Here is a 20,042-nt window from a genome sequence, read left to right on the forward strand (position 1 = left end):
CCGTCGACGCCAATGCTATGCATTTCACTGTGGTAGTCCGTGCCAAATCCAGCGACCAAACCTGAAACGCCTGCAGATATATGCTGAATAGCTCTTTAAATAGCTTCCTCCCCTCTAGGCCAGATACCTATACGAATCGATCTGTGCTCCGTCTACACGCTCAAGGTACTCGCGCTCAATGAGCGATTCAATGCGCTTCTTGACCATGTTGACTTCGGGCTTGAATTGACCATTTAATTGGCCGAGTGTTTCAGACATGAGCTGTTGATGCGACAGCTCTTTACGTTGCCTGTTTCGTTGTTAGCACAATCTTTCTCGAAATATTCTAAGAATACTTACTTCATGATTCGGACAACTGCAGCCTCGATACAGAAGCCTCGTGAATCGTCATTCTTCTTCTCTGTCTCGCGTCGCTCACGATCACTTTCGACCTTGTTGCCGCCGCTGACAACACCAACCTTGATCTTGACGAACTTGCCCTGGAATCCTTCGTTGAAAGAAAATCGATCGGTAGGTTTGACATCCTTGGACATGGGCTCCTTGATCAAGATTCGCGTCTTGGGCGCTACAGCTAGCGACTGCAAGTTCCGAATCAGGTCACTCGGAGGAATGTTGGTCTGAGCTTGGATCTCTTCGAAAGTCATGCGTTCGTTGGCACCAAGCTCGTTGAATAAGAGTAGGATGATCATGCCGTATGTCGACACGTTTAGGTCATGGCGACGCTCCTTTACGGATCCGTCCTTCTGAGCAACTTTGGGAAAGACAGCCTTGATGTCCGCCGATCCCATATTGGGTAGCCAAGTAAGTTGTCGTCCGGAGTGCTTTTGGCTGTAGAACTTCTCGAAACCGCGCTTGAGCTTGTCTACGACAACAGGGTAGTTGCACCGCGGTCGCTTGTCCTCTTCGTCGGCAGCTGCACCACCCATGGTCTCGAGAGGCCATGTCATGCTGGTCAACACGTTGATTGACAGCTCGATGCGCTTAGGATCCTTCTCGCCAAGACCTTCCACGTGCTTCTTGAAGCCAGCAGTAAGTTCCTCGGAAATAGTCATATCCTTGAACATGGCCTCCAGCTTCAGGGTGAAGTTGTTGCCGAGCTCGATCTTCATCTTCGAAATCATCTGCTTTTCGACTTCATTGCTGATGGACTTGTTCATCAACAGACGTCGACACAGATGCTTCTTGTAATAACGCTCGAAGAGGTCTTTGTCCTGTACGTATCGTAGCAGGATGATAGCCTTCTCTAAGACAGCGTCAATCTCAGCCTCAGTCTTGCCTTTGATACCCTTCTTCATGTTTTCGTCGATGAAGAGAGAAATGTATTCAGATGATCGCGGGAATGTGACCGAGTTGATGAACTCGGAGAAACTCGCGGTCTGGGCTTGTTGCAGCAACGGATCGCACTCGAACGACTCGCGCCAAATCTTGTCAAAACGATCTTTGAGGGCGAGAACATCCTCGACCCATTTGATCGCAGCTACAGTCTGCTGGTTCAGACTCTTCTCTTGCGCCGGACCCTTGCTCTTGTCGGCGGAATCGGCGACAGGTGCAACAGCAGGCGCTTGCGATGCCGCGATTGCGTCCTTGTTGATGTCTGAACCCATTTCGACAATGCGCTGTTGGATGGCTCGGGTAGTCTCGAGCTTCTTCTCGTCTACTCGCTTGTTCAGATCGTAGATGAGGTTCAGCTCTTCTAGCCTGTGGTTATCGATCATGAAGCGTACGCCGCTTTCCATCTCCACAAGCTCGTGTATCCGGTTCTTGATCAGCTCATCCTCTACAACTTTCTGGATCTTGGGCCCAGTACTCTCCAAAAGTGTCTGTTTGCAACGCTCGTCTTCTTCGTAGATCCTGCGTCGGGCGTGTTTACAATATGCGCCAGCATGTGAATCGCGGAGCAGGAGCTCCGACTCTCCATGGTAAAACACCCTGCTAGTCTCCAAATACTCTTTCTCAAAAGACGTGTTGTATAGTCGCTGCTCTTCTGCCTCGACCTCGCCCTCATGTAGACCCTCCAACATCCACACACAAGATTTGATGAGCTGCTTGTCGATGACGTCGCCATCGCGTTCCATCTGTATCTGGTCGAGGATGATATGGTTCAGCAGGCCGAGTATCGCTCGAGCGTCGGTCGGGGAGATTCGAGAGTTGAGGATTTCGTCGCGGAACAGGACCATGGCGGCGTTGTAGATGGACGGCCGCCTATGGTCTGCACAATAGACACGATCCTTGAACGGGTCCACGTTAGCCATTGTCCTCTGCTTCAATACTCGAAGGCGTGTCATCTTACCATGTACATGAGCACGTCTGCCAGCATGCTTGTGCAGATCTGGTGGTCGCTCCATGCCCCCTTCAATCCTTTCAAGAACTTCTCGCCAGCCACACGTCGCTCATTTGGTGTAGTTCCCCCAACGCTCTGCGCGTCGACAAGCAGATTTGGCGAGAGCAGTTGCGAGATTTGAGCTCGAACCTCGGTGCTCAGCCAGTTCCGCTCGAATTCATGGACCTTTTCGTAGAGGGCCTCACCCTTCTTCTTCAAGACAATGCGGTAGGCGTGGCGGTAGAGTTCCTCGTACGATAGCTTGGACGCATTCTTTGTGTGTATCTCTCGAAAAGCGGCCTCGATGGTAGCCCAGGTGTTCTCGAAATCGATCTCGTCACCGTGTAGGCCCTGCGAGAATGCCATTGTCAGTTGAGTCTACAGAGTGGAGGGTACGTTTGGGACAGTAAGGTTGAGCGGCGAAGTCTTGAGGCGCGATGAAAGTGAAGGTGAATGGCAATACATACCCTCCTCGGTGGCCGTATCCGCTGTCTGCCTCGCCCTGCGATCATGGTTGCTCCTGCCTCCTCTTGTTGGTGTGAATCAGAGCTTCAAGGCTCGGTGTGGGTTGAGTTGAGGGAGGCTGATGGTGAGGCCTGGTGCGGTATAGACGCGGTCAAAACAACGGTATATCAGTGAGACATCCGAGCGCTAAAACACAGTACAGCGAAGGTGACGACAAAGGAATGGCACGTGTGGCGGCCGACGCGAGTGATGGTGAGGTTCAGGTCTCGGACTTGTTGCGGGCGGCTGGTCCCCGCTGAACGGAAGCACGCCGTCGTCATGGCTTGGCACTCGGTCAATTATTCTTTGCCCGTCGCACTGCCGTTCGTCATACTTGATACCTCGTCATACCCACCATCTTTGTGTATCGCTGTCTTTCAAATCGTTCTCATCGGAAATACCCGCCATGCGCTCCTCTTCCTCTTTGTTACGCGGCATCGTCCGTAGCACTGCGCCTTCGACTGCACGACTTTCACACGCCGAGCGAATTCCAGCGCTCGCAAAGCGCCTCTTTCACACACCACGAACGTCAGCTGCCACACGCCCCTTGCCCATATTATCACGAGCGCGTGTACCCGCCACAGTCCGCTTTGAGTCAAATGCAGCCTCTCCAACGTCGACGACTGCGCCGGACTCACGACTAGAACGCGAACAAGTCCCGTCATACGAACTTACCTTCACATGCAACGTCTGCAAGACACGTTCGTCGCATCGCTTGTCTAAACAAGGATACCATCATGGAACTGTCTTGATCCAATGTCCGGACTGCAAGAACAGGCATTTGATTGCGGATCATCTTAAGGTATGATGAAAGAATACACGAACTGGCGGTGCAGTCTAACGATTAGCAGGTATTCTCAGATAAGTCCGTCACAATCGAAGACCTCATGCGGGAGAAAGGCAGCCTAGTCAAGAGAGGCTCTCTGAGTGCAGAAGGCGACGTTGAATTCTGGGATGACGGCAGCACCACTCCTCGCTCTGCACAATTCCATGCCGAATCGAAACCCAAAGGCGACAACCGCCTCGCTGAGCAGCCTGACCCATCGAAGCCCTCGCAAGACTAGACGCTACGCACCCGAGATAGACGCATACACCTAGCGGCATAGTCGATTCTCCGTACAACATCTGGCATCCTGTATAATATTGTCTGAATACCACTCAGGAGTTTTCGTTTCAAATCAAGAAGTCCAGGTTACTGAGCACAGTTCAACCACGCATAGCTCCTGCATCATTTTGTCGGCGCGCGCAAAGAAGTTCTACAGTACCGCTAGAATTACTTCCGCTAACGACCTCGCTTGCTTACAATGGCATATCTACATCCACCGCCTCCCGTCTCTTTACCTCAAATCTCACCATCGGATCGACGACCTTGTATACACCCAATTTTAGTGACCCTACCTCATACCCCTCTGCAAGCTGGATGTCGTACTTGAGCAGTATGTGAGCCACGGCGAGTTTCAACTCATTACTCGCAAAGAATCGTCCTGGGCACAGGTGACGACCACCACCAAAGACACTGAAATCTGAGCCGGACTGGACAAATTGACTAGTTTTATCGCCTGCTTCACGCTTGCGCAAAAAGCGATAGCCGTCAAAGCGGTCCGGGTCGGGATAAACGGCGGGATCCCATAGATTTGTAGAGTCAACCATAACGTGCGAGTCAGCAGGTATCCTTTGGCCGCTCGGGAGTATAACGTCTTTCAGGACCACGCGTTCGAGGCCCACTGGGTCGGAGTATATGTTAGCTCTGACATGAAACATAAATGAAGACGATGGAGAACGTACCCAAGGGAGCGGACCGTCGCTGCGACTCTTTCAGGATGCTGTCTAGAAGGACCATGGCAGACGTGGCAGCTACTGATACCCCCTGTGTAGAAATCTGTTGCGATATTTCTTGTCTCAATGGCTCGACGAGCTCAGGATGCTCGGCTAGATCGATCAAGACCTGGCGGAAAAGCTCACTCGTCGTGAACAGTGCAGCCATTGCAAGGGACAACTGGATATCGCCTGCTTCCATTTTTTCACCCGATGCAGTTTGTGTCCATGCAAGTGCGTCGTTATATTGTGGCGGTGATCTACCTTCCAGACTCGCCTTCTCAACTTCTTGTCGCCTGTTCACAAGTACCTCGTTCATGATATCGCGGGCTTGAACGACATACTTGCGACAAGCAGTCGCATTGGCAAGGAATCTTTGCACTATACGTCTCGACCAAGCAGGATATCCATGGAGCTCATTCACAGCAGAGAAGTAAGCGACGACGTAGCCCTGTACGACGTCCAACCACTGCGCATCATCGCTCTTTTCCGGACCAACGAAGACTGAAGACGCGACGCGGGCGATGATACCAGTGGTGTCCTTTTGCCAATCGATCGCATGCCAGACTTTATCGTTTCCCCAGTGAACTTCAAGAGCTTTCACCGCACTCTTGTTCATGATAGGCATCAGACTATCATTCTGACCTAGTTTGGTCTTGATGACATCCATGAGCATGTCGCCAGAATGGAGAAGAGTCAGTCCTTCAAAACCGGGGAAGTCTGAGTAAAAATCTTGCCGCACAAGTTCTCTGTGGTCGAGGTCTTTATTGGATTTCACCCAGCTGGTGAGTGACGACGGAAGTACGATCTTGCGGCCATTGGGAATGGCAAGGGTGATGGGGCCTTGGTGTTTGGCGAGACCTTTAGTGATCAATGTCGCGACATTCGTGCTGTATTCGCGATTTGCCTTGCGACCGAAGGGATCGATGTGGTGGCTATTGACGATGGGGAAGGCCGGTCGACGTCTTGAGCGAAGAACGTATGCGCTAGTCAAAATGATCGCGAACGTCCACGTATGGACACTGAAGATGATTCCTAGAAGCATATCCGTTCGAATACGACAAGACAGCCCAAGTATTTGAAAGAAAAGAGGACTAGGTAATTCGTAAAATCATGCCGGGGACCTTCTAAAGCAACAGGAAGGCTCTCTGGTTGCGCAATATGAAGCAGAATGACTCATTATGAATGCGGAAGCAGTACTTGAGTACGATAGTTGGAACTAAGGGGCGATTCAGGGAGACGGTATCCCTCTTCGACGAAATTCTGGCGATGAGTAACAAAAAAAGATACACATGGCAACCAGCCATGTCACGGAGCAAAAATGATCAAAAACATACAACAGCGGGGATTCGCTAGTGGTCACCCACCTAACTACTAATCCGCCGGTATCCTGCTTGTATATGGCTGAGCGGACGGGAAGCCTAATTCTCAAGATCCTATGGTCGTATGTGCTGATTCTGCTGGCTCAATCAACTTATATCGCGCTTTTTCTGTTCAACGACATCGTTACGTCTGCTTCGAAAGCGCTGCTTCTCGATGAAGTCTACGCGCTTCTCTCGCTTTTTATCATCATCACTTACTAGACCAAGTTCTTACCTAGCCTTGGGGCCATTCAATTGCGGCCGATGTCAGCCGCTGAGCCGTACGGTTTATGGGCATCTCCTCGAAGCATCACTGATCAAAATTAGACTCACCTACGTCTTTTGCTAGATGCTTCTGACACTATTTATCTTACGAAACTCTTATTTGCCCCATAAACTATGACTATCGAAATCCCCAAGGGCTGTTTCTACCATCCACAACGCCGGGATGTTTTGATGGTGGCCGCTGAAGTGCCTGCCAGTGAGAGTCTTCATTATGCAGGTACGCTGCTGATCAGAGCTGTCTATTTCGAACCGCCCCTACAATATTTATTAAGGCCTTGGCCCAGTTGCATCATAGTCATCTTGCAGTGGGACAACTACCTCCTGATAAAAAGCTTCTCGGAATTCCCGTTCATTGAACGTGAACGCAAACGTCTCAAATGTACATGTGATACACCGAAGTACCGCACGTGCATAGTTCGTGGACTCGTACCTGTTCAACTCTCTTGCCAGTCGGTTTGCGATCGAAATTTCCGTCATTTCGTCATCTTCGCCGTTCTCACTAAGATCCTCTGGCTCTCTGAATGATGAGACTGAGGTACCATGAGCCAGCTCGAGAAGCGCAATCCCAAGAGCAAAGACCATCTCGTTTCTTACCAGCCGGCGAGGAGGTATGGTAGTGGGAGCGGTTTGCGAGCCTGACATGAATTTCTGCGAGACATAGAACTGTGAAAGAATCATTTCACTGCTCTGGTTCCTCAAAAAGAAGATATCTTCTGCCCCCCAAGTGCACGAAAGCCATCGAGTGTCATGCAGTTGCAACACCGAAGACGCAAGAGTTAGTGCCAACTCACACTTTTGTCGCGCTGTAATCCTCTTTCCACCACCTACGATTTTCGTACTACCTATGATTTCGCTCAACGGGACCGCTTCTGATATTTCCGCATTTGTCGCAGGGCCAATAACTGAGTAGACATGATGCTTCCAGCCTTCGTCCTCTAATACTCGTAAATGGCGAGGCTGTTGATTGGTAGCTACCAAATCTCGGCACAGGGAATTGATTCTCGTAGCGGGGCTGGGCAAGGGCGGGCGCAGCACTGTGGGTGGTGTAATTATAGACGGCGTAGATAAGGGTGAGGACTTGATTTCGATATCTCTCCAATTCCACGGTGGAGGGAACGTCAACAAGAAAACGAATTTCAATGCGTCTCCTGCTTTGCAGCCTTTCCTAATGTCTAGTCGTAAGTTTGCACGGTGCGGGTGTGCGCAAGCACATAGCGAGAACAATGAGCGGAGGTTGTCGAAATTTCGTTTGGCCTGATCATTAATGAGCTGCCAGTGAGCAGACTGATTCCTTTCACTCTTCTTTCTCTTGATAGGCTCAAGTAAAATGGCTCCATCCGTCAGTTTTGACAGTTTCTCGATGTCGCGATCGATATCAGTAAGCAAGAGTCCATATTTCTCGGCATTGAAACCACACATAATTCTCCACCTGAAGCTTCTGAAGAATCTCTTGCGCGCTCTTTCGTCAACTGTTCCGTCTGGAGCAATCCAGGGTGGCTGATTGTTCTGTCCCAATCGAAGTTTTTGGCACAGGAGCAGAATGCGCTTGTTCAATTTGTTGTTCAGTGATACGTATCGCTGATGATGTTCCCCTAGTCGGGTTTTGAGTGCAGCTTGCAAACTTTTGTCGGACCATGCTTCCGCTTTTTGTTCACTTAGTAGAGCTGACATTTGACCATCAGGAAGATCGAGCGGCCCAAGAAGTTTGTAGCACGTATTGATGTAAATGCCAACGGATACATCAAGCTGAATTAGGCGGTAAGCGCTTATCGCCACAATGTTTATGCCTAGTGTCTGCATACCTGCGTACGATAATCGTCGAACACGATGGCATAGTCCCTCATGTTCTTTAGTGTTCGCATCTGCCTGTGTCAGACTAGCGATATCAAACCCCGGGTTTGACCGACTTACACCATTGCCGTAGTGTTCCAGTGCCGACACGATAAGGGGGATCGCGCCTAAAACGACGCCTGCGATCTCGAGGCCGGCCATGCTATCCTGCTTAGAAAAGTTTCAAAAAGCCAAAGCTGATGAAGGTGTCAAAAGGGATAGGGTCCAAAGGCCCAACGATTCGCTTCGTCTCCCCGCACTTGTGGCGTCCCCCGCATTGCCTTGATGCTACCTAAATTCATTGCCAACTCGTCTCTCCATCCTGAACTCACAATATCACATCTCAGTGTCCCATGTTCTCCTTCCATGAATGCATCAACACCGATACACACCTAGGTAGATACCTAAGTCGCTGATCACCATGCCAGAGCTCCTGTCCTCTGCGCATGCAAATTGCGTTTCCGCATTCGAGTCACTCATCCACACGCTCGATCCACAAAATCGCGAAAATCATGATCAAATTATGCTGGTAGACATCAAGCGGGCAGACATCAAAGAAGAATTTGATAGATACAAAATCTGGGCTGGTAGCGTTGGCGCTACTCAATTGGGAAAACACGATAAGAAATTACTGGAATACCGTTTGCGAGAAGCCTCATTCTTGAAGGACCAGACTTTAAAGTTGCTCTCGACCTTGAGAGACCGCATAGTTACAATTGATAAGATTTGCAGTAAGCCTGGTTCATATGAAGAGCGAGAAGAAGAGTCTGACTCCGAAGAATCTACTTCCTCCAACCGCGGAGTGAACTGCGAAGAAGAAGAAAATGAGTTTGAGGATTCGCCTTGGGAGATCTCTTCCGATTCAAGTAACGATGACGGGTGTTTATCCAAGCATCAGCTGATCCGTGATAAACCTCAAACCTCAAGCGAAGATTCAACCAAGGCTATAACAACATCTGGTCCGAGTGTACGCTATATTCCCATGTCCGTCTCGAGGTCGGTGGAATCTATCAGGTTCACCGTCACCTCCCTCTATCGACTGCCTATCAGTGACCCCGCACCTCTGGATCGAATTGAATACAAGACATCTATCGAGCTAGGTGTTTATCAAAACTCTGATGTCAAATATGTGGAAAGCAAATTTCCTCATATTCAGCAGCGAGTTGCAGCACGACTGGGAAAGATGATAACTCGGCGCCGCCAGATACTTGCATACCGCGAGGCTCACCAGCGGGGCCTTGCTTCCAATATAGTGCAAGCTCAAGCATTTTCCGTGTCGGAAAACTCACGAGCCTCGTCGATCGAAACCCGCAGCAATCAGGCTACGCCAGTGTCCCCAGAACCCGTAAAAACGTTAGTTGCGCCTTCCGCCGTTTCGTCACTATCAACAACAGTGGATCTCCACGCTACAAAAGATCTTCGGATTGAGACATTCTCGCGGCCAAAAGGTGCCGATGGTCGGAAGCTTGAACGATTCGAGTGCCCTTACTGTTTCCAGATCAAAAACATATCCGATGATCGGCAATGGCAAGAGCACATCCTCGAGGATCTTCAACCTTACGTGTGCACGTCCGGCGATTGCGATCTTTATGACCACTTCTTCGACAGCAGAGACGCCTGGTTCAACCATGAAGTACATCACCATCGAACACTATGGTCTTGCAATATGAAAGGTCATCCAAAGTTTGACCTGGAAGAGGAATTCCTGTCACACATGCAGGAGATACATAAACAAAGAATCGAAGGCATGCGATTTAGTCTCGTCAAGAACATGTTCCGCCATCCAACAGAAAGTCTCAAAGGGATGTGCAATTTATGCCACCACGAGTCAGAAGATCTGAAGAGTCATCTCTCTGAACACCTCCAGCACATGGCTCTTTTTGCGCTTCCCCGCATCGATGAGACTGCTCGTAGTGGCCAATCCAGAATTGATGCTGGGTCATCAGTGCATGAAGAGTTCAATCCACTGCTTAGCATGGAGGTCTATTCTAGTGATAGCTCTCAGCACTCGGACGAATTTCCCATGTCGAATCGCATGACTTCGGTCACAAGTGCCACTTCCGTCCACGAGACCGCTGTAAAGGAGCTTACTCGACGCATTTGTGAAGCTATTGACGACACAACAGCTGGGTTTGATAACGAGCCCGATGCGAAGAACGCACATTGTTTCCTACCAAGAACCGATTTGGCGAATATACTTGATCGATATGCTCTGCATCAGTTGATTAAAGAGCTGATTAGTGAACGGGCGGATTCTGGTCCTACTTCTACGGATGAAGAAAGCGACGGCAACGGCGATTTGCATACAAACCCGGACAGAATTGTTCATGCCTACGTACAAAGAGCGATCAGCCATCCTCCAAGGCTAGCTTTGCTTGCGCTGTTTCTCTACGATGGACGCCCATCTCTGCACGCGCTTTTCCTGAAATGGCTCGAGCTGCCCGATTTTCCATCCAACCTTGATCTGCCTTTGAATGATAACACCTTGAGAGCGAACGGATTTCCTGATGATTGTTTTCGGTCTATTCTCAATAACCAAAACATATTCAGGCCGGTCTGGATTCGGGAGAATCTACATCAGGATTTCAGAGACTGGGATCGATTGCCCTACATTGGCAAGCCCAAGCCGATCAAAGATGGTTCTTCTGGTTCTGTGTATAGTGTAAAAATAGCAAAGGGACATTGGGAGATCAATCGTGATGGTCGGTACATACCCGGAAACCCGCACGAGCCGTATCCCGTGGCAATCAAAGTGTTTAGGGAAGTCCCTGGAGGACGCAGTAGAGAAGAAGCTACCGAGGATTTCCGAGTTGAGCGTAAAATTCTGGATCAGATCCGCGTTTCGAAGATCAAGCACGAGATGGTTATGCTGGATTTAGGAAGCATCACTATACTTGACGGAGCGAACCAAAAGGTCAGCCACTCGCTTATGTTCAAACTTGCAACGTTTAGTCTCGCAGAGTTTCTCAAAGACGAACGTCGACATGCAAAATACAGCACAAGGAGCGTTTTGTTCTCGAAGCTAGTTGACATTTCGGAGGCAATGGCATACCTCCATCATCATCTCGATATACTCCATCTTGATATCAAGCCCGATAACATTTTAGTGTTCGAAAAGGGGAGAAGTCGCCAAGACAACGAAGACGGAGCCGGAGATGAATTAGTGTGGAAGCTTAGTGATTTTGGGCTTGCGCGTAACAAGGGTGCCGCGGCGAGATTTGGTCTAGGCGGGCGCAATCTAGGTAATCGCGAATCACTGTCATCAGAGGTCGAGGCAGTGAGGTACGCAGGTCCTTATCAACCGCCCGAAGTTCATAAACGAGAGTCTAGTGGAGTAGGACGACGAAGTGACGTCTGGTCTATGGGATGTGTCGCGTTGATGGTGTTGGCTTTCATGACCAACGGAGTTGCTGAAGTGGAAAACCTCTGGAGTAAACTACCCGTCGATTTTCAACAGCGAGGTGGAAGACAACGACTGTTCTATCACAGAAGTGACTCAAATTTGTGGGAGGAAGGAAAAGCCTTCAGGTACACGTATATGCGAGACTTCGACCCCGACATCGGAGACATTCCCGGCACGAGTGGACCACTACAAGCTGCTGTTCATCCACTCGTCATCTCATGGTCGAACATGTTATACGATTCTTATGCCAATCCTGCAGAGAAGATTCTTGTGGGGGACATACTTGAAGTAATGTTCCGTCACGTCCTTCTCATTAATCGCTCCCAAAGAATGAGAGCAAGTGACCTAGCGGAGAGAATGGGCAATTTGCAAAAGAGATGGAAACTATTCGAGCAAGGCATGGACCATCCGAACAACTCTAGGGAAGGTTCACGCTCGGAAAGCGTAAACAGCCACGAGTCCGCATCGAATGGGATCCCAGAACCTCCAGGGGTGGAAGCCAGTATTCATCCATTGAACCCGTTAGTTGTAGAGACACTACTTCCACACTCAAACCTCTGTCGCGCGATCATAAGCGACGACAACATTACTGTACTCAAAGAGTTGGACAGAGACAACGGCGTGCAGCTGTTGAAGAACAAATGTGGATCCTGCAAGATATACCCTATTCATAAGGCTCTCCGCAACAGGGCCTATAAATCCCTCAAGATACTTGTCGGGAAGTCTGACCCAGCTATCGCCGGACTTGCCTGCCTCGAAAGCGGCGATCAAACTGCAGTCGAGCTAGCAAGCCAAGGTTCCGGTGACAGTAAGGCACTCGAAATATTTCTGGACCATCACGCCATCTTCAGTGTGACAAAAGAGTTTTTCTACGAGCGCAAACGATATCTAGACTATCAGTCAAGAGCATCTCTGAAGGAACTGTGGAAGAGGTCGCAAACATAGTCTGATAGACGAACTCTCTAGGGGGGATGGAGATAGCGATACGTCACTATGGGTCAATGTCGCGTATATGGAAGAGTCAGAATTTCCCTGTTTATTTTTCCATTGTTCGCTTTGGGCTACCATTAGCTTCTAGGCTGTTAGAAAGACAGTATTCGGGAATGACCTTGCGCTGCGCAACACGTCAGTTCCATGTTCCATGATTAGCTAAAGGACATCTCAAGAATATTTACATTAACATTAACACGCATAAAAGCTTCCCCTAAGTCTGCTACGTTCGCGCATTCAACCGTGCAGTTTCAGCAACACTGACACCCAGACCATGTGCTTGCTGCTTCGACGTGTCGTGAGCGAATGCCCGCTGTGCTACGTCTGGAGTGTTCTGTGGTGACTCAAGTTCCCGCGCCTCTGGACTTCCAGGAAGCTCAGCAGGCTTGTTGGCAGATGGCGAGTCAAGCTCAGCTCTTGTCGTGTCTCCTCCCAGTTCCTGACGGCCTGTGTGGTAATGTGGCCATTTCTGTTGCGAGTTTTGGCCGGAATGGTCCCAAGAATATGTCGGAGGTGCTAAGTATAGTCAGCGAAGAGACAATCAAGGTCAGTTATACGAACACACACGTGAGAAACCTGAAGGTGTAGTGGGCGATGCTAGTTCTGCCTTTGGTATCACCAAGGTGTTTGCCGCCTCTGTCTCGGTACTCTTTTTCTTTTGGTTACGCCGCCGACGCCACAAAAAGGATATAATTGCTGCAATGATAATTGAGAAAGCGAGTGAGCCTCCTACAGCACCTCCAATGACCGCACTAGAGGTACCACTGGGACTAGCGGCAGCTGTGATCCTAGACGTGTCACTAGGCGCTGAAGATATACTGCTGGCGGTCGAAAATGCCGTAGGCGCAGGGACAGAGGACGAGAGTGCAACGTTCAGGTCATGAAAGTAGTGATACTGGTCAGGTCGATCCCAAAATGACGGTTCGAGTTCTCCTTCAGGGCATGTCGAATTGTTCATACACGGATCCTCATTGCAGCATCCCCAAAATGTTGGCGCTATGTTACAAGTCCACATGGGTGTGTTACCACCACACGATCCGCCGGGTGATAGATTATACAGCGATGAAGAGCGACCCGCCGGCCGTAGCATGTCACCGAAGCAGCCATGCACGCACGGATCCGACATACAGCACCCGAGAAACTTCGTTCCCGTCTCGCACGCATACCTGATGATGGTTAGAATTATACCTCGTAACACTGTCTAAACTCGCTTCAATAATCAAAGTCATTCCGTTCTGGTGAGTTCTTCGACATACCAAGTACCTCCACTGGGACAAAAGAAGTCTCCTGGCTTAGCTGCTGTATAACTGGGATCTGCCATGGCGGAAAAACTTCCTAAAATGAAAGACTGACAACCTTAAAGAAGTCAAGAATACGGAGAACAATGGAACATGGAATTGGGCTGAGGAATGTAGAAATGCGAAATGCACCTCAGACACCCAGCATACTTAACAGCTTATGATTGCAGCTCCAAGAAAGCCAAGTGCTTGCGGCTTAAGATAACATAATTCCGTTGTTGTTGTAAGGGATCCCGTGATGGTTGTGGCGAAGATGCCTTTATCGATTCCAGTGAAGGGCCCCCAAAAGGCCGGCAATGGGACCCAAAATGGGGTAGTGGCCGCCGTGGCTGCGAGGGTGAAGTTGGGTGAGAAGCTTGAGGAAATCTGTTTATACGCCCTGTGTGACTGGAGTCGGAACAGCGCGCAAGTCGAGCCTATGAAACGTCCCGCGGCTGACGAAAACGGAAGAGCTGGGGCCACTAGGTTAAATTTTGGTGAAGGCTAAACCCCAAGATGCACTGTAGCGAAACTTCCACAGCGCGGTGGTCGTATAAGCTGCTTGGTGAAGTCACCGGTTATGTGTGGGGTCTGCAAATAGCAGCGATGAGTTGTTCACACTAGTTGTGAGCAGAGGTCTGGATACTCGATGGTGTGAGTGCACCAGCTTACTCCGCCAAGAAGATATCCTACCTAAGGGATGCAAGCCATGTCAGGCATGTGTATTTATTGTGCAAGTTTTCATTCGTACGATTTTGTCAAATTGGTACGATATTTACGGTATCAAGACACGCGTAGCTATGCAAGGGCTCCCTTCAACGGCAGACCGTTTGCGTTTATCTCAGTACGTGGGATTTGAGGAAGCGAGCGACGGAATGTAGGATGCGAAAGAGGCTGGGTAAGTTAGCATGCCCAGCCTTACACGCAATTAACAGGCTAGTCGGACGCTCCTACCGATCGATGCAACTGCCGCCAAGGAAATGATGTCGTTAAGCTGTCGCTGACAAGAAGTACACTCGTTACAGGGTTTCTTTGTTTCTTTGTCTGAATTTTACTTAGATTCAGCCGCGTTGTGCGCTTCTCAAGACACAGCCGTCCATCTGCCCTTCGCAGAGTGACCTTGCTGTCGACTGTCTCACACAACTGCTGCGTCATGGCAGCGCGCTACGTCCGCTCCTGCCGATCAGATCACACCTAAGTGACGTGGTTGTCACTATATCTGGATGTCTTGCAGCGCGCACATACGACTCCGAATCTACGGCCAGCTAGCACTGGTCTGAACTACTAGGGGGTCTACCGAAATATTGTGTTTGCCTGAGTACAGATGCGCATTGAGGCGATAGACGGTGGCTGCCCCGATCAGGTAGTTGCCAAAAGCGAAGATGGTAGCAAGGCCACTGACGACAGCAATCTGAACTAGAATCAGCAAACGGAACAAGACGATATCTCTTCGCACTTATCTCTGAGTTACCTTCACATCGGGGCCCCATGGGGATGACGCAGCGGCACGAGCGTATATCAAGATCAAGAGACCGATCAGCAGGTACCATATACTGAATGAGAGCAGCATGATTGGCATTTGCCAAACGTAAAGATGATGGCTCTGGATAGCCTTGTCTCCCCTAAGCAAGGCTTGGAAGACTCGCAGACGCTCTCCGCGAATACGAGACAAAGTCACGTATTGCTGTGTCCCACTGCTAACAGCAATCATGGCTGTGATTAGAGACGCGTATAGTGCAGCTTGAGTCGTCCATGGGGCCGATTCAATTACTGGCCACGAGAAGGCACTGCTTCCAACGCCGGCAAGTAGAACACCCTACGCAATCATGTCAGCCTCCAGACCGATCCAACTTGAGTTACCAGATATCTTACAGTGACATTCACCGATATCAACTCGGCCTTTTTCTCTTCTATCCACTCGGCGCCCGTCGTCTCTTGCAGTGACGCCACGTTCGCGTGCCATGGTAGGAAGCGTCGGAAATGGCTGATTACATCTGCGAACGACACTGTCGGTTTGGCCATCCTGGTAGAATAGTCCGGGTAGGACCGGCTGTGTTGAGTACCTATGTAGAAAGACCTCAGCAACGACACCTTCGTCGCCTAGATATTCAGGCGAGCAAGCAATACATGGTTGCAGCCTCGTCAACGCCTTGCGGATTAGCTTTCCCGTGTTATACCCTGCCATTCGCTGCCTCATACGTATCTGCTGCAGCCGCCACCAGACAAGACGATGCAGCGGTCATCGCCTCGACAGTCGCCGTTGATTGGCTGTATGGGATGCAAGAGAGCACGAGGCTGCACAACTAGGAATAGACAGGAAGGAACTTGACAGCACTGTCGGTCGTGAGGTGGCGTTGCCCGCGATGATCCTCTGGAATAGGTGGGGCAAAACGTTATCACAACGATGCAAAAAGAAGAAAAGCAAAAAGAGAACAAGAAGACCGAAACAAAAAAAGGCAAAAAGATAATGTCAGCGGTGGGATTCGAACCCACGCAGGTTGCCCTATGAGAAACCTCTTGAGAGTGCGTCTTTCGAAGAAGACAAGCTTTCGCTTGAGTCACACGCCATAACCACTGTTGGATGTTAGATGGGAAGTTGTCAAGCGTTGGAAGAAATGCTTACCTCGGCCACGCTGACTGATTTGATGAAAATTTTTGTTTTCAAAATTTATATATTGTGATCATCGGTGTCTGGATCCCAGTGGCAAGTTGGGCTAATCATCACCTTGCTTGCAACATCGTAAGCTCAGCAACGATTGCAACATAGCATGAGTCAGGCTGATTTCCGTTATTAAGAGAATTCAAGCATGACCCTATGAGTGGGCGATACGGCTTATCGGTGAGCTGTCACTGTAAAATCGCCTTAGGTAAAGGACGCTGACACGGAGGATCAACCTACACATGGAGCTATCTCTCTTTAGAAGGCACCATAGGCCTCTATCTATCGCACTAACGAGTCCCAATAGATCCTGATACCCAAATCTGACCGGATCGTAGAGTCCCTTCTTCGTGTTTGACGGTCCTGATTTTTTGCCCTATCTTATTCCACATCGCAAGGGACAACCTGCGACTCATCAACCAGTTGAATTCAATGCATGCATGTGCGAATTCGCATGGAACGGAGATCATCTTGCTCTTGCATCGCACCGTGTACACAGTATCTGTTAGTAGATCTTCTGAACTACCTAGGTATAGGTACGGGTATTAGAGTGCCTGGATGGTCTTTTTCGATAAGCGTTTCGCAACGCAGTGAAAGTGAAAGGTACCTAGGTAATCCAGACACCGTTAGAAGTGCCAAGCTCTTGAGCGATGGAAGCGCACAGATTCTGCCTACATGCACAATCCGATGCGCCAGGTACCGGCCCCGCCAAAGACACACACACATGTAGCGCAATCTAACGGCATCGATGGGGCAACGACGCCGTCGACATAGCTTAGCAGGGTCGTCTTTGCGACTGACGTACCCTCACCGGAGAAGCAGATCGGACTCGGAGCTCGCAAATGCTACAATCCCGGCCAAGACGCTTACTCGCCTATTGCTGAACAATGCTAGGCGCCACCTCCGGGATTATACATTCGCCAATCAAATCACTGCGGAACGGTTTTCCCCCTTTCTACCCAAAGAGTCCGACGATCTGGAAGTTGTAACACTGTTCAACAGGTGGTTAGTTGCGCCGCTTTTGGTCAGCGACCAGGATTTGAAGCAGATATTACCATTTCGCGCAGCCGATCAACTGGAAGATGACCCAATGCAACCGCGTCAGACCTACTGCTACTTCCGATCTTGGTCAATGCAGAAATTGCAACTGGAGTTGATCGTGCACGCAATAGAGGCAGACGGTTATGCGTTTGAGGCCTTCTCAAACTGAAAAGATGCTCTTCATACGACTGCGAGTCACAGTGTTGTAACTGCACGATACGTAGGAAGTACTTCACGAGAAGACCCAGCGAGGCGTGCCAAACACCAGGTACAAAGCGACTTGTGTGAGGGGGTGAACGGGTGATGTTCAGCACCTGGGCAATGTCAATGCCTATCCACCTACTTATCGCTTGCCGTGATACGACTTCGGGACCGAACTACGAGGCAATCGCCTCATCGGCCTCCCCGCATCTCCATACCTGATCGATATCTAATTCCACAAAATTGTAGCAAACGTGAGCTATACAGAAATCTGGTAAAAAATCGAGGTACAATTTAGTGTCATCGCAGCAGCTCTACACAGTCGAGGGCGAAGACGCCAAACTAAAAGCGCTCGGGCGGGCTTTCGCCGGAGCTTCTCAAAATTGGCATTGCGAACATCGGTGATTAGTCTGAGTGAGAGCTTTCTGAACTTCGAACGTCGTCCACTACAAGCTTGATTTCAGCAATCGAACTATCCATCGCAATGGTGAACCTTACCTCGACGCTCTTTGCAGCTTGCTTGCTTGCCAGCCGTCTTGTGGCCGCCTCGGGAGGGAAGAATGAGCACAATACGGAGTACTCTTCCGAGTAATGCCTTATCCAAACTATCTGGAGAGGCTATAAACTGATTCATCACAGCTATTCGGTGTCTACCTCATACAGCAACACAACCTCTATTCTCGACAAGATCCAGGCGCGCGGCTACCTGAGAGTCGGCACAACTGGTGACTACAAGCCGTTCTCGTACAAAGTGACGAACCGAACAGCTCTACCTGCTACACCGGCCATCAACACTACTTACATTGGCGCCGATATCGATGTAGCCCAGTCGCTTTCAAACTCTCTCGGTCTCTCACGTCCGGTTGAGTTCGTTCCTACCATCTGGGCGAACCTCACGACAGATCTTGCAGCACAAAAGTTTGACGTCGCCATGAGTGGCGTTAGCATTACCTTAGCCCGTGCGCAAAAGGCCTTCTTTTCCACTGCGGTTCAGCGAGTGGGCAAGGCTGCGTGTGTGCGATGTGCGGACCTTGACAAGTTCTCATCTCTGGCGGCTATTGATACCGCTGGTGTCAAAGTCGCGGTCAATCCGGGCGGTACGAACGAGGCGTTTGACCGGGCTAACCTTAAGGCGGCTACTATCGTGTTGGTGCCGGACAACAACGCCGTCTACAAAGCTGTCATGGATGGCGACGCAGACGCCATGATCAGTGATATCATTGAAGTGGAATTGCAGGTGCGGTTGCATCCGGAGGTGCTTTGCATCGTTAACCCGAATGCGACTTTTACGTTCGAGGAATTGGGTTATATGGTAGGGCAAGATATTGTATGGAAGCAATACATGGATCTGTTTGTACACATTCAGCTAGGAAGTGGTGGCTGGAACAGTACCCTGGAGAAATGGATGTCCTATAAATGGCCCTCAGTATAGACACATTTGTAAGAGACGGCAGATGTCGTAATGAATGAATGGGGTTCAGACAAGCCGCGAGCCGATTCAAGTTCCATAGAAGCGGGTAAAGAGCTAGAACGCCTGGTCTCAGAATATCGGGAATAGTATGCAATGTAAGCGCTAGTTTCCACCAGCCTACTTCGTACTTAATTCGGGTTGCCTTATTGGCCTGATACAAGCTTCACAGCATCTCTTTCTGTGGCTAGGGCACTGCGACCGTGGGATGAGTCGTCCTACGCGACGCTGCACCTCCTCACCACCCTTCTACTTGTCCGATTGGTTAACTAGGTTATCCACTTACGAGACGTCAACCCCATCTTTGCGTTGGCTGTCGTTCGAACAAAGGCCGCAAATGGCTGTTTCACAGACTCAAGAAGCGACACGAGAATCTTCAGGCACTCTTCTCTCGTATCAATCTTTCAACCAAGACAGCAATTCTACTATACTGTTTATACATGGTGCATTTGTCGACAGTAATGACTGGGATCTTGTCGTGCCCTACGTACTCGATTACCATCTTCTGCTTCCAGACTGCCCTGGACATGGTCGATCTTCACATATACCCTTCTCTATCGAGGCATCGGCAAAGCACATCGCCCATCTGATAGAGGCAAAAGCCATTAGTGGTCAAGCCCATGTTGTTGGTCATAGTCTTGGTGCCTCTATCGCTGTTTGCCTTGCCGCGAACTACCCTCATGTTGTTCGCTCCTTATTCGTCTCTGGATACAGCGCGACCCCCGTTTCCAGTGCTCCATTATTGCCATTCCTGCTCTGGGCTTCGAATCACATGGAAAACGCCATTCCACGACCTTTGGTTCGCTGGCTCATGGATGGAACTGATCTCCGCCATACATCTAGTGCTTCGTTGTCGCTTTGTAGACAGATCGCGCATACTGGCGATGC

The 20,042-nt window shown here is 49.9% G+C and overlaps 7 protein-coding genes across 7 annotated transcripts; 3 read left to right on the forward strand and 4 right to left on the reverse strand.

The window, feature by feature from the left end:
* Window positions 1–114: 114 nt before the first annotated feature.
* On the reverse strand, window positions 115–2,686 carry AA0111_g2568 (Cullin-3; the record flags this gene model as incomplete). The annotated part of the gene is made up of 3 exons (XM_028648353.1): window positions 115–289; window positions 340–2,228; window positions 2,291–2,686. The coding sequence occupies 3 exons, from the start codon at window positions 2,684–2,686 to the stop codon at window positions 115–117; spliced, it is 2,460 nt and encodes an 819-aa protein (XP_028509943.1).
* Window positions 2,687–3,230: 544 nt separating this feature from the next.
* Window positions 3,231–3,888, forward strand: AA0111_g2569 (hypothetical protein; the record flags this gene model as incomplete). Its single annotated transcript, XM_028648354.1, has 2 exons — window positions 3,231–3,626; window positions 3,676–3,888. 2 exons carry the CDS (start codon window positions 3,231–3,233, stop codon window positions 3,886–3,888), a joined length of 609 nt encoding a protein of 202 aa, XP_028509942.1.
* A 235-nt stretch (window positions 3,889–4,123) lies between these two features.
* Window positions 4,124–5,684, reverse strand: AA0111_g2570 (hypothetical protein; the record flags this gene model as incomplete). The annotated part of the gene is made up of 2 exons (XM_028648356.1): window positions 4,124–4,548; window positions 4,610–5,684. 2 exons carry the CDS (start codon window positions 5,682–5,684, stop codon window positions 4,124–4,126), a joined length of 1,500 nt encoding a protein of 499 aa, XP_028510229.1.
* Window positions 5,685–8,536: 2,852 nt separating this feature from the next.
* AA0111_g2571 (hypothetical protein) lies at window positions 8,537–12,463 on the forward strand (the record flags this gene model as incomplete). The annotated part of the gene is made up of 1 exon (XM_028648357.1): window positions 8,537–12,463. One exon carries the CDS (start codon window positions 8,537–8,539, stop codon window positions 12,461–12,463), a length of 3,927 nt encoding a protein of 1,308 aa, XP_028510230.1.
* Window positions 12,464–12,731: 268 nt separating this feature from the next.
* AA0111_g2572 (hypothetical protein) lies at window positions 12,732–13,466 on the reverse strand (the record flags this gene model as incomplete). Its single annotated transcript, XM_028648358.1, has 2 exons — window positions 12,732–13,024; window positions 13,076–13,466. 2 exons carry the CDS (start codon window positions 13,464–13,466, stop codon window positions 12,732–12,734), a joined length of 684 nt encoding a protein of 227 aa, XP_028510231.1.
* Window positions 13,467–15,040: 1,574 nt separating this feature from the next.
* AA0111_g2573 (hypothetical protein) lies at window positions 15,041–15,355 on the reverse strand (the record flags this gene model as incomplete). Its single annotated transcript, XM_028648359.1, has 2 exons — window positions 15,041–15,196; window positions 15,257–15,355. 2 exons carry the CDS (start codon window positions 15,353–15,355, stop codon window positions 15,041–15,043), a joined length of 255 nt encoding a protein of 84 aa, XP_028510232.1.
* Window positions 15,356–18,170: 2,815 nt separating this feature from the next.
* AA0111_g2574 (hypothetical protein) lies at window positions 18,171–19,118 on the forward strand (the record flags this gene model as incomplete). The annotated part of the gene is made up of 2 exons (XM_028648360.1): window positions 18,171–18,274; window positions 18,326–19,118. The coding sequence occupies 2 exons, from the start codon at window positions 18,171–18,173 to the stop codon at window positions 19,116–19,118; spliced, it is 897 nt and encodes a 298-aa protein (XP_028510233.1).
* Between the last annotated feature and the right edge of the window lie 924 nt (window positions 19,119–20,042).

The sequence above is a fragment of the Alternaria arborescens genome (assembly GCF_004154835.1).
Source record: "Alternaria arborescens strain FERA 675 chromosome Unknown contig_4, whole genome shotgun sequence".
Classification (NCBI taxonomy): Eukaryota; Fungi; Ascomycota; class Dothideomycetes; order Pleosporales; family Pleosporaceae; genus Alternaria; species Alternaria arborescens.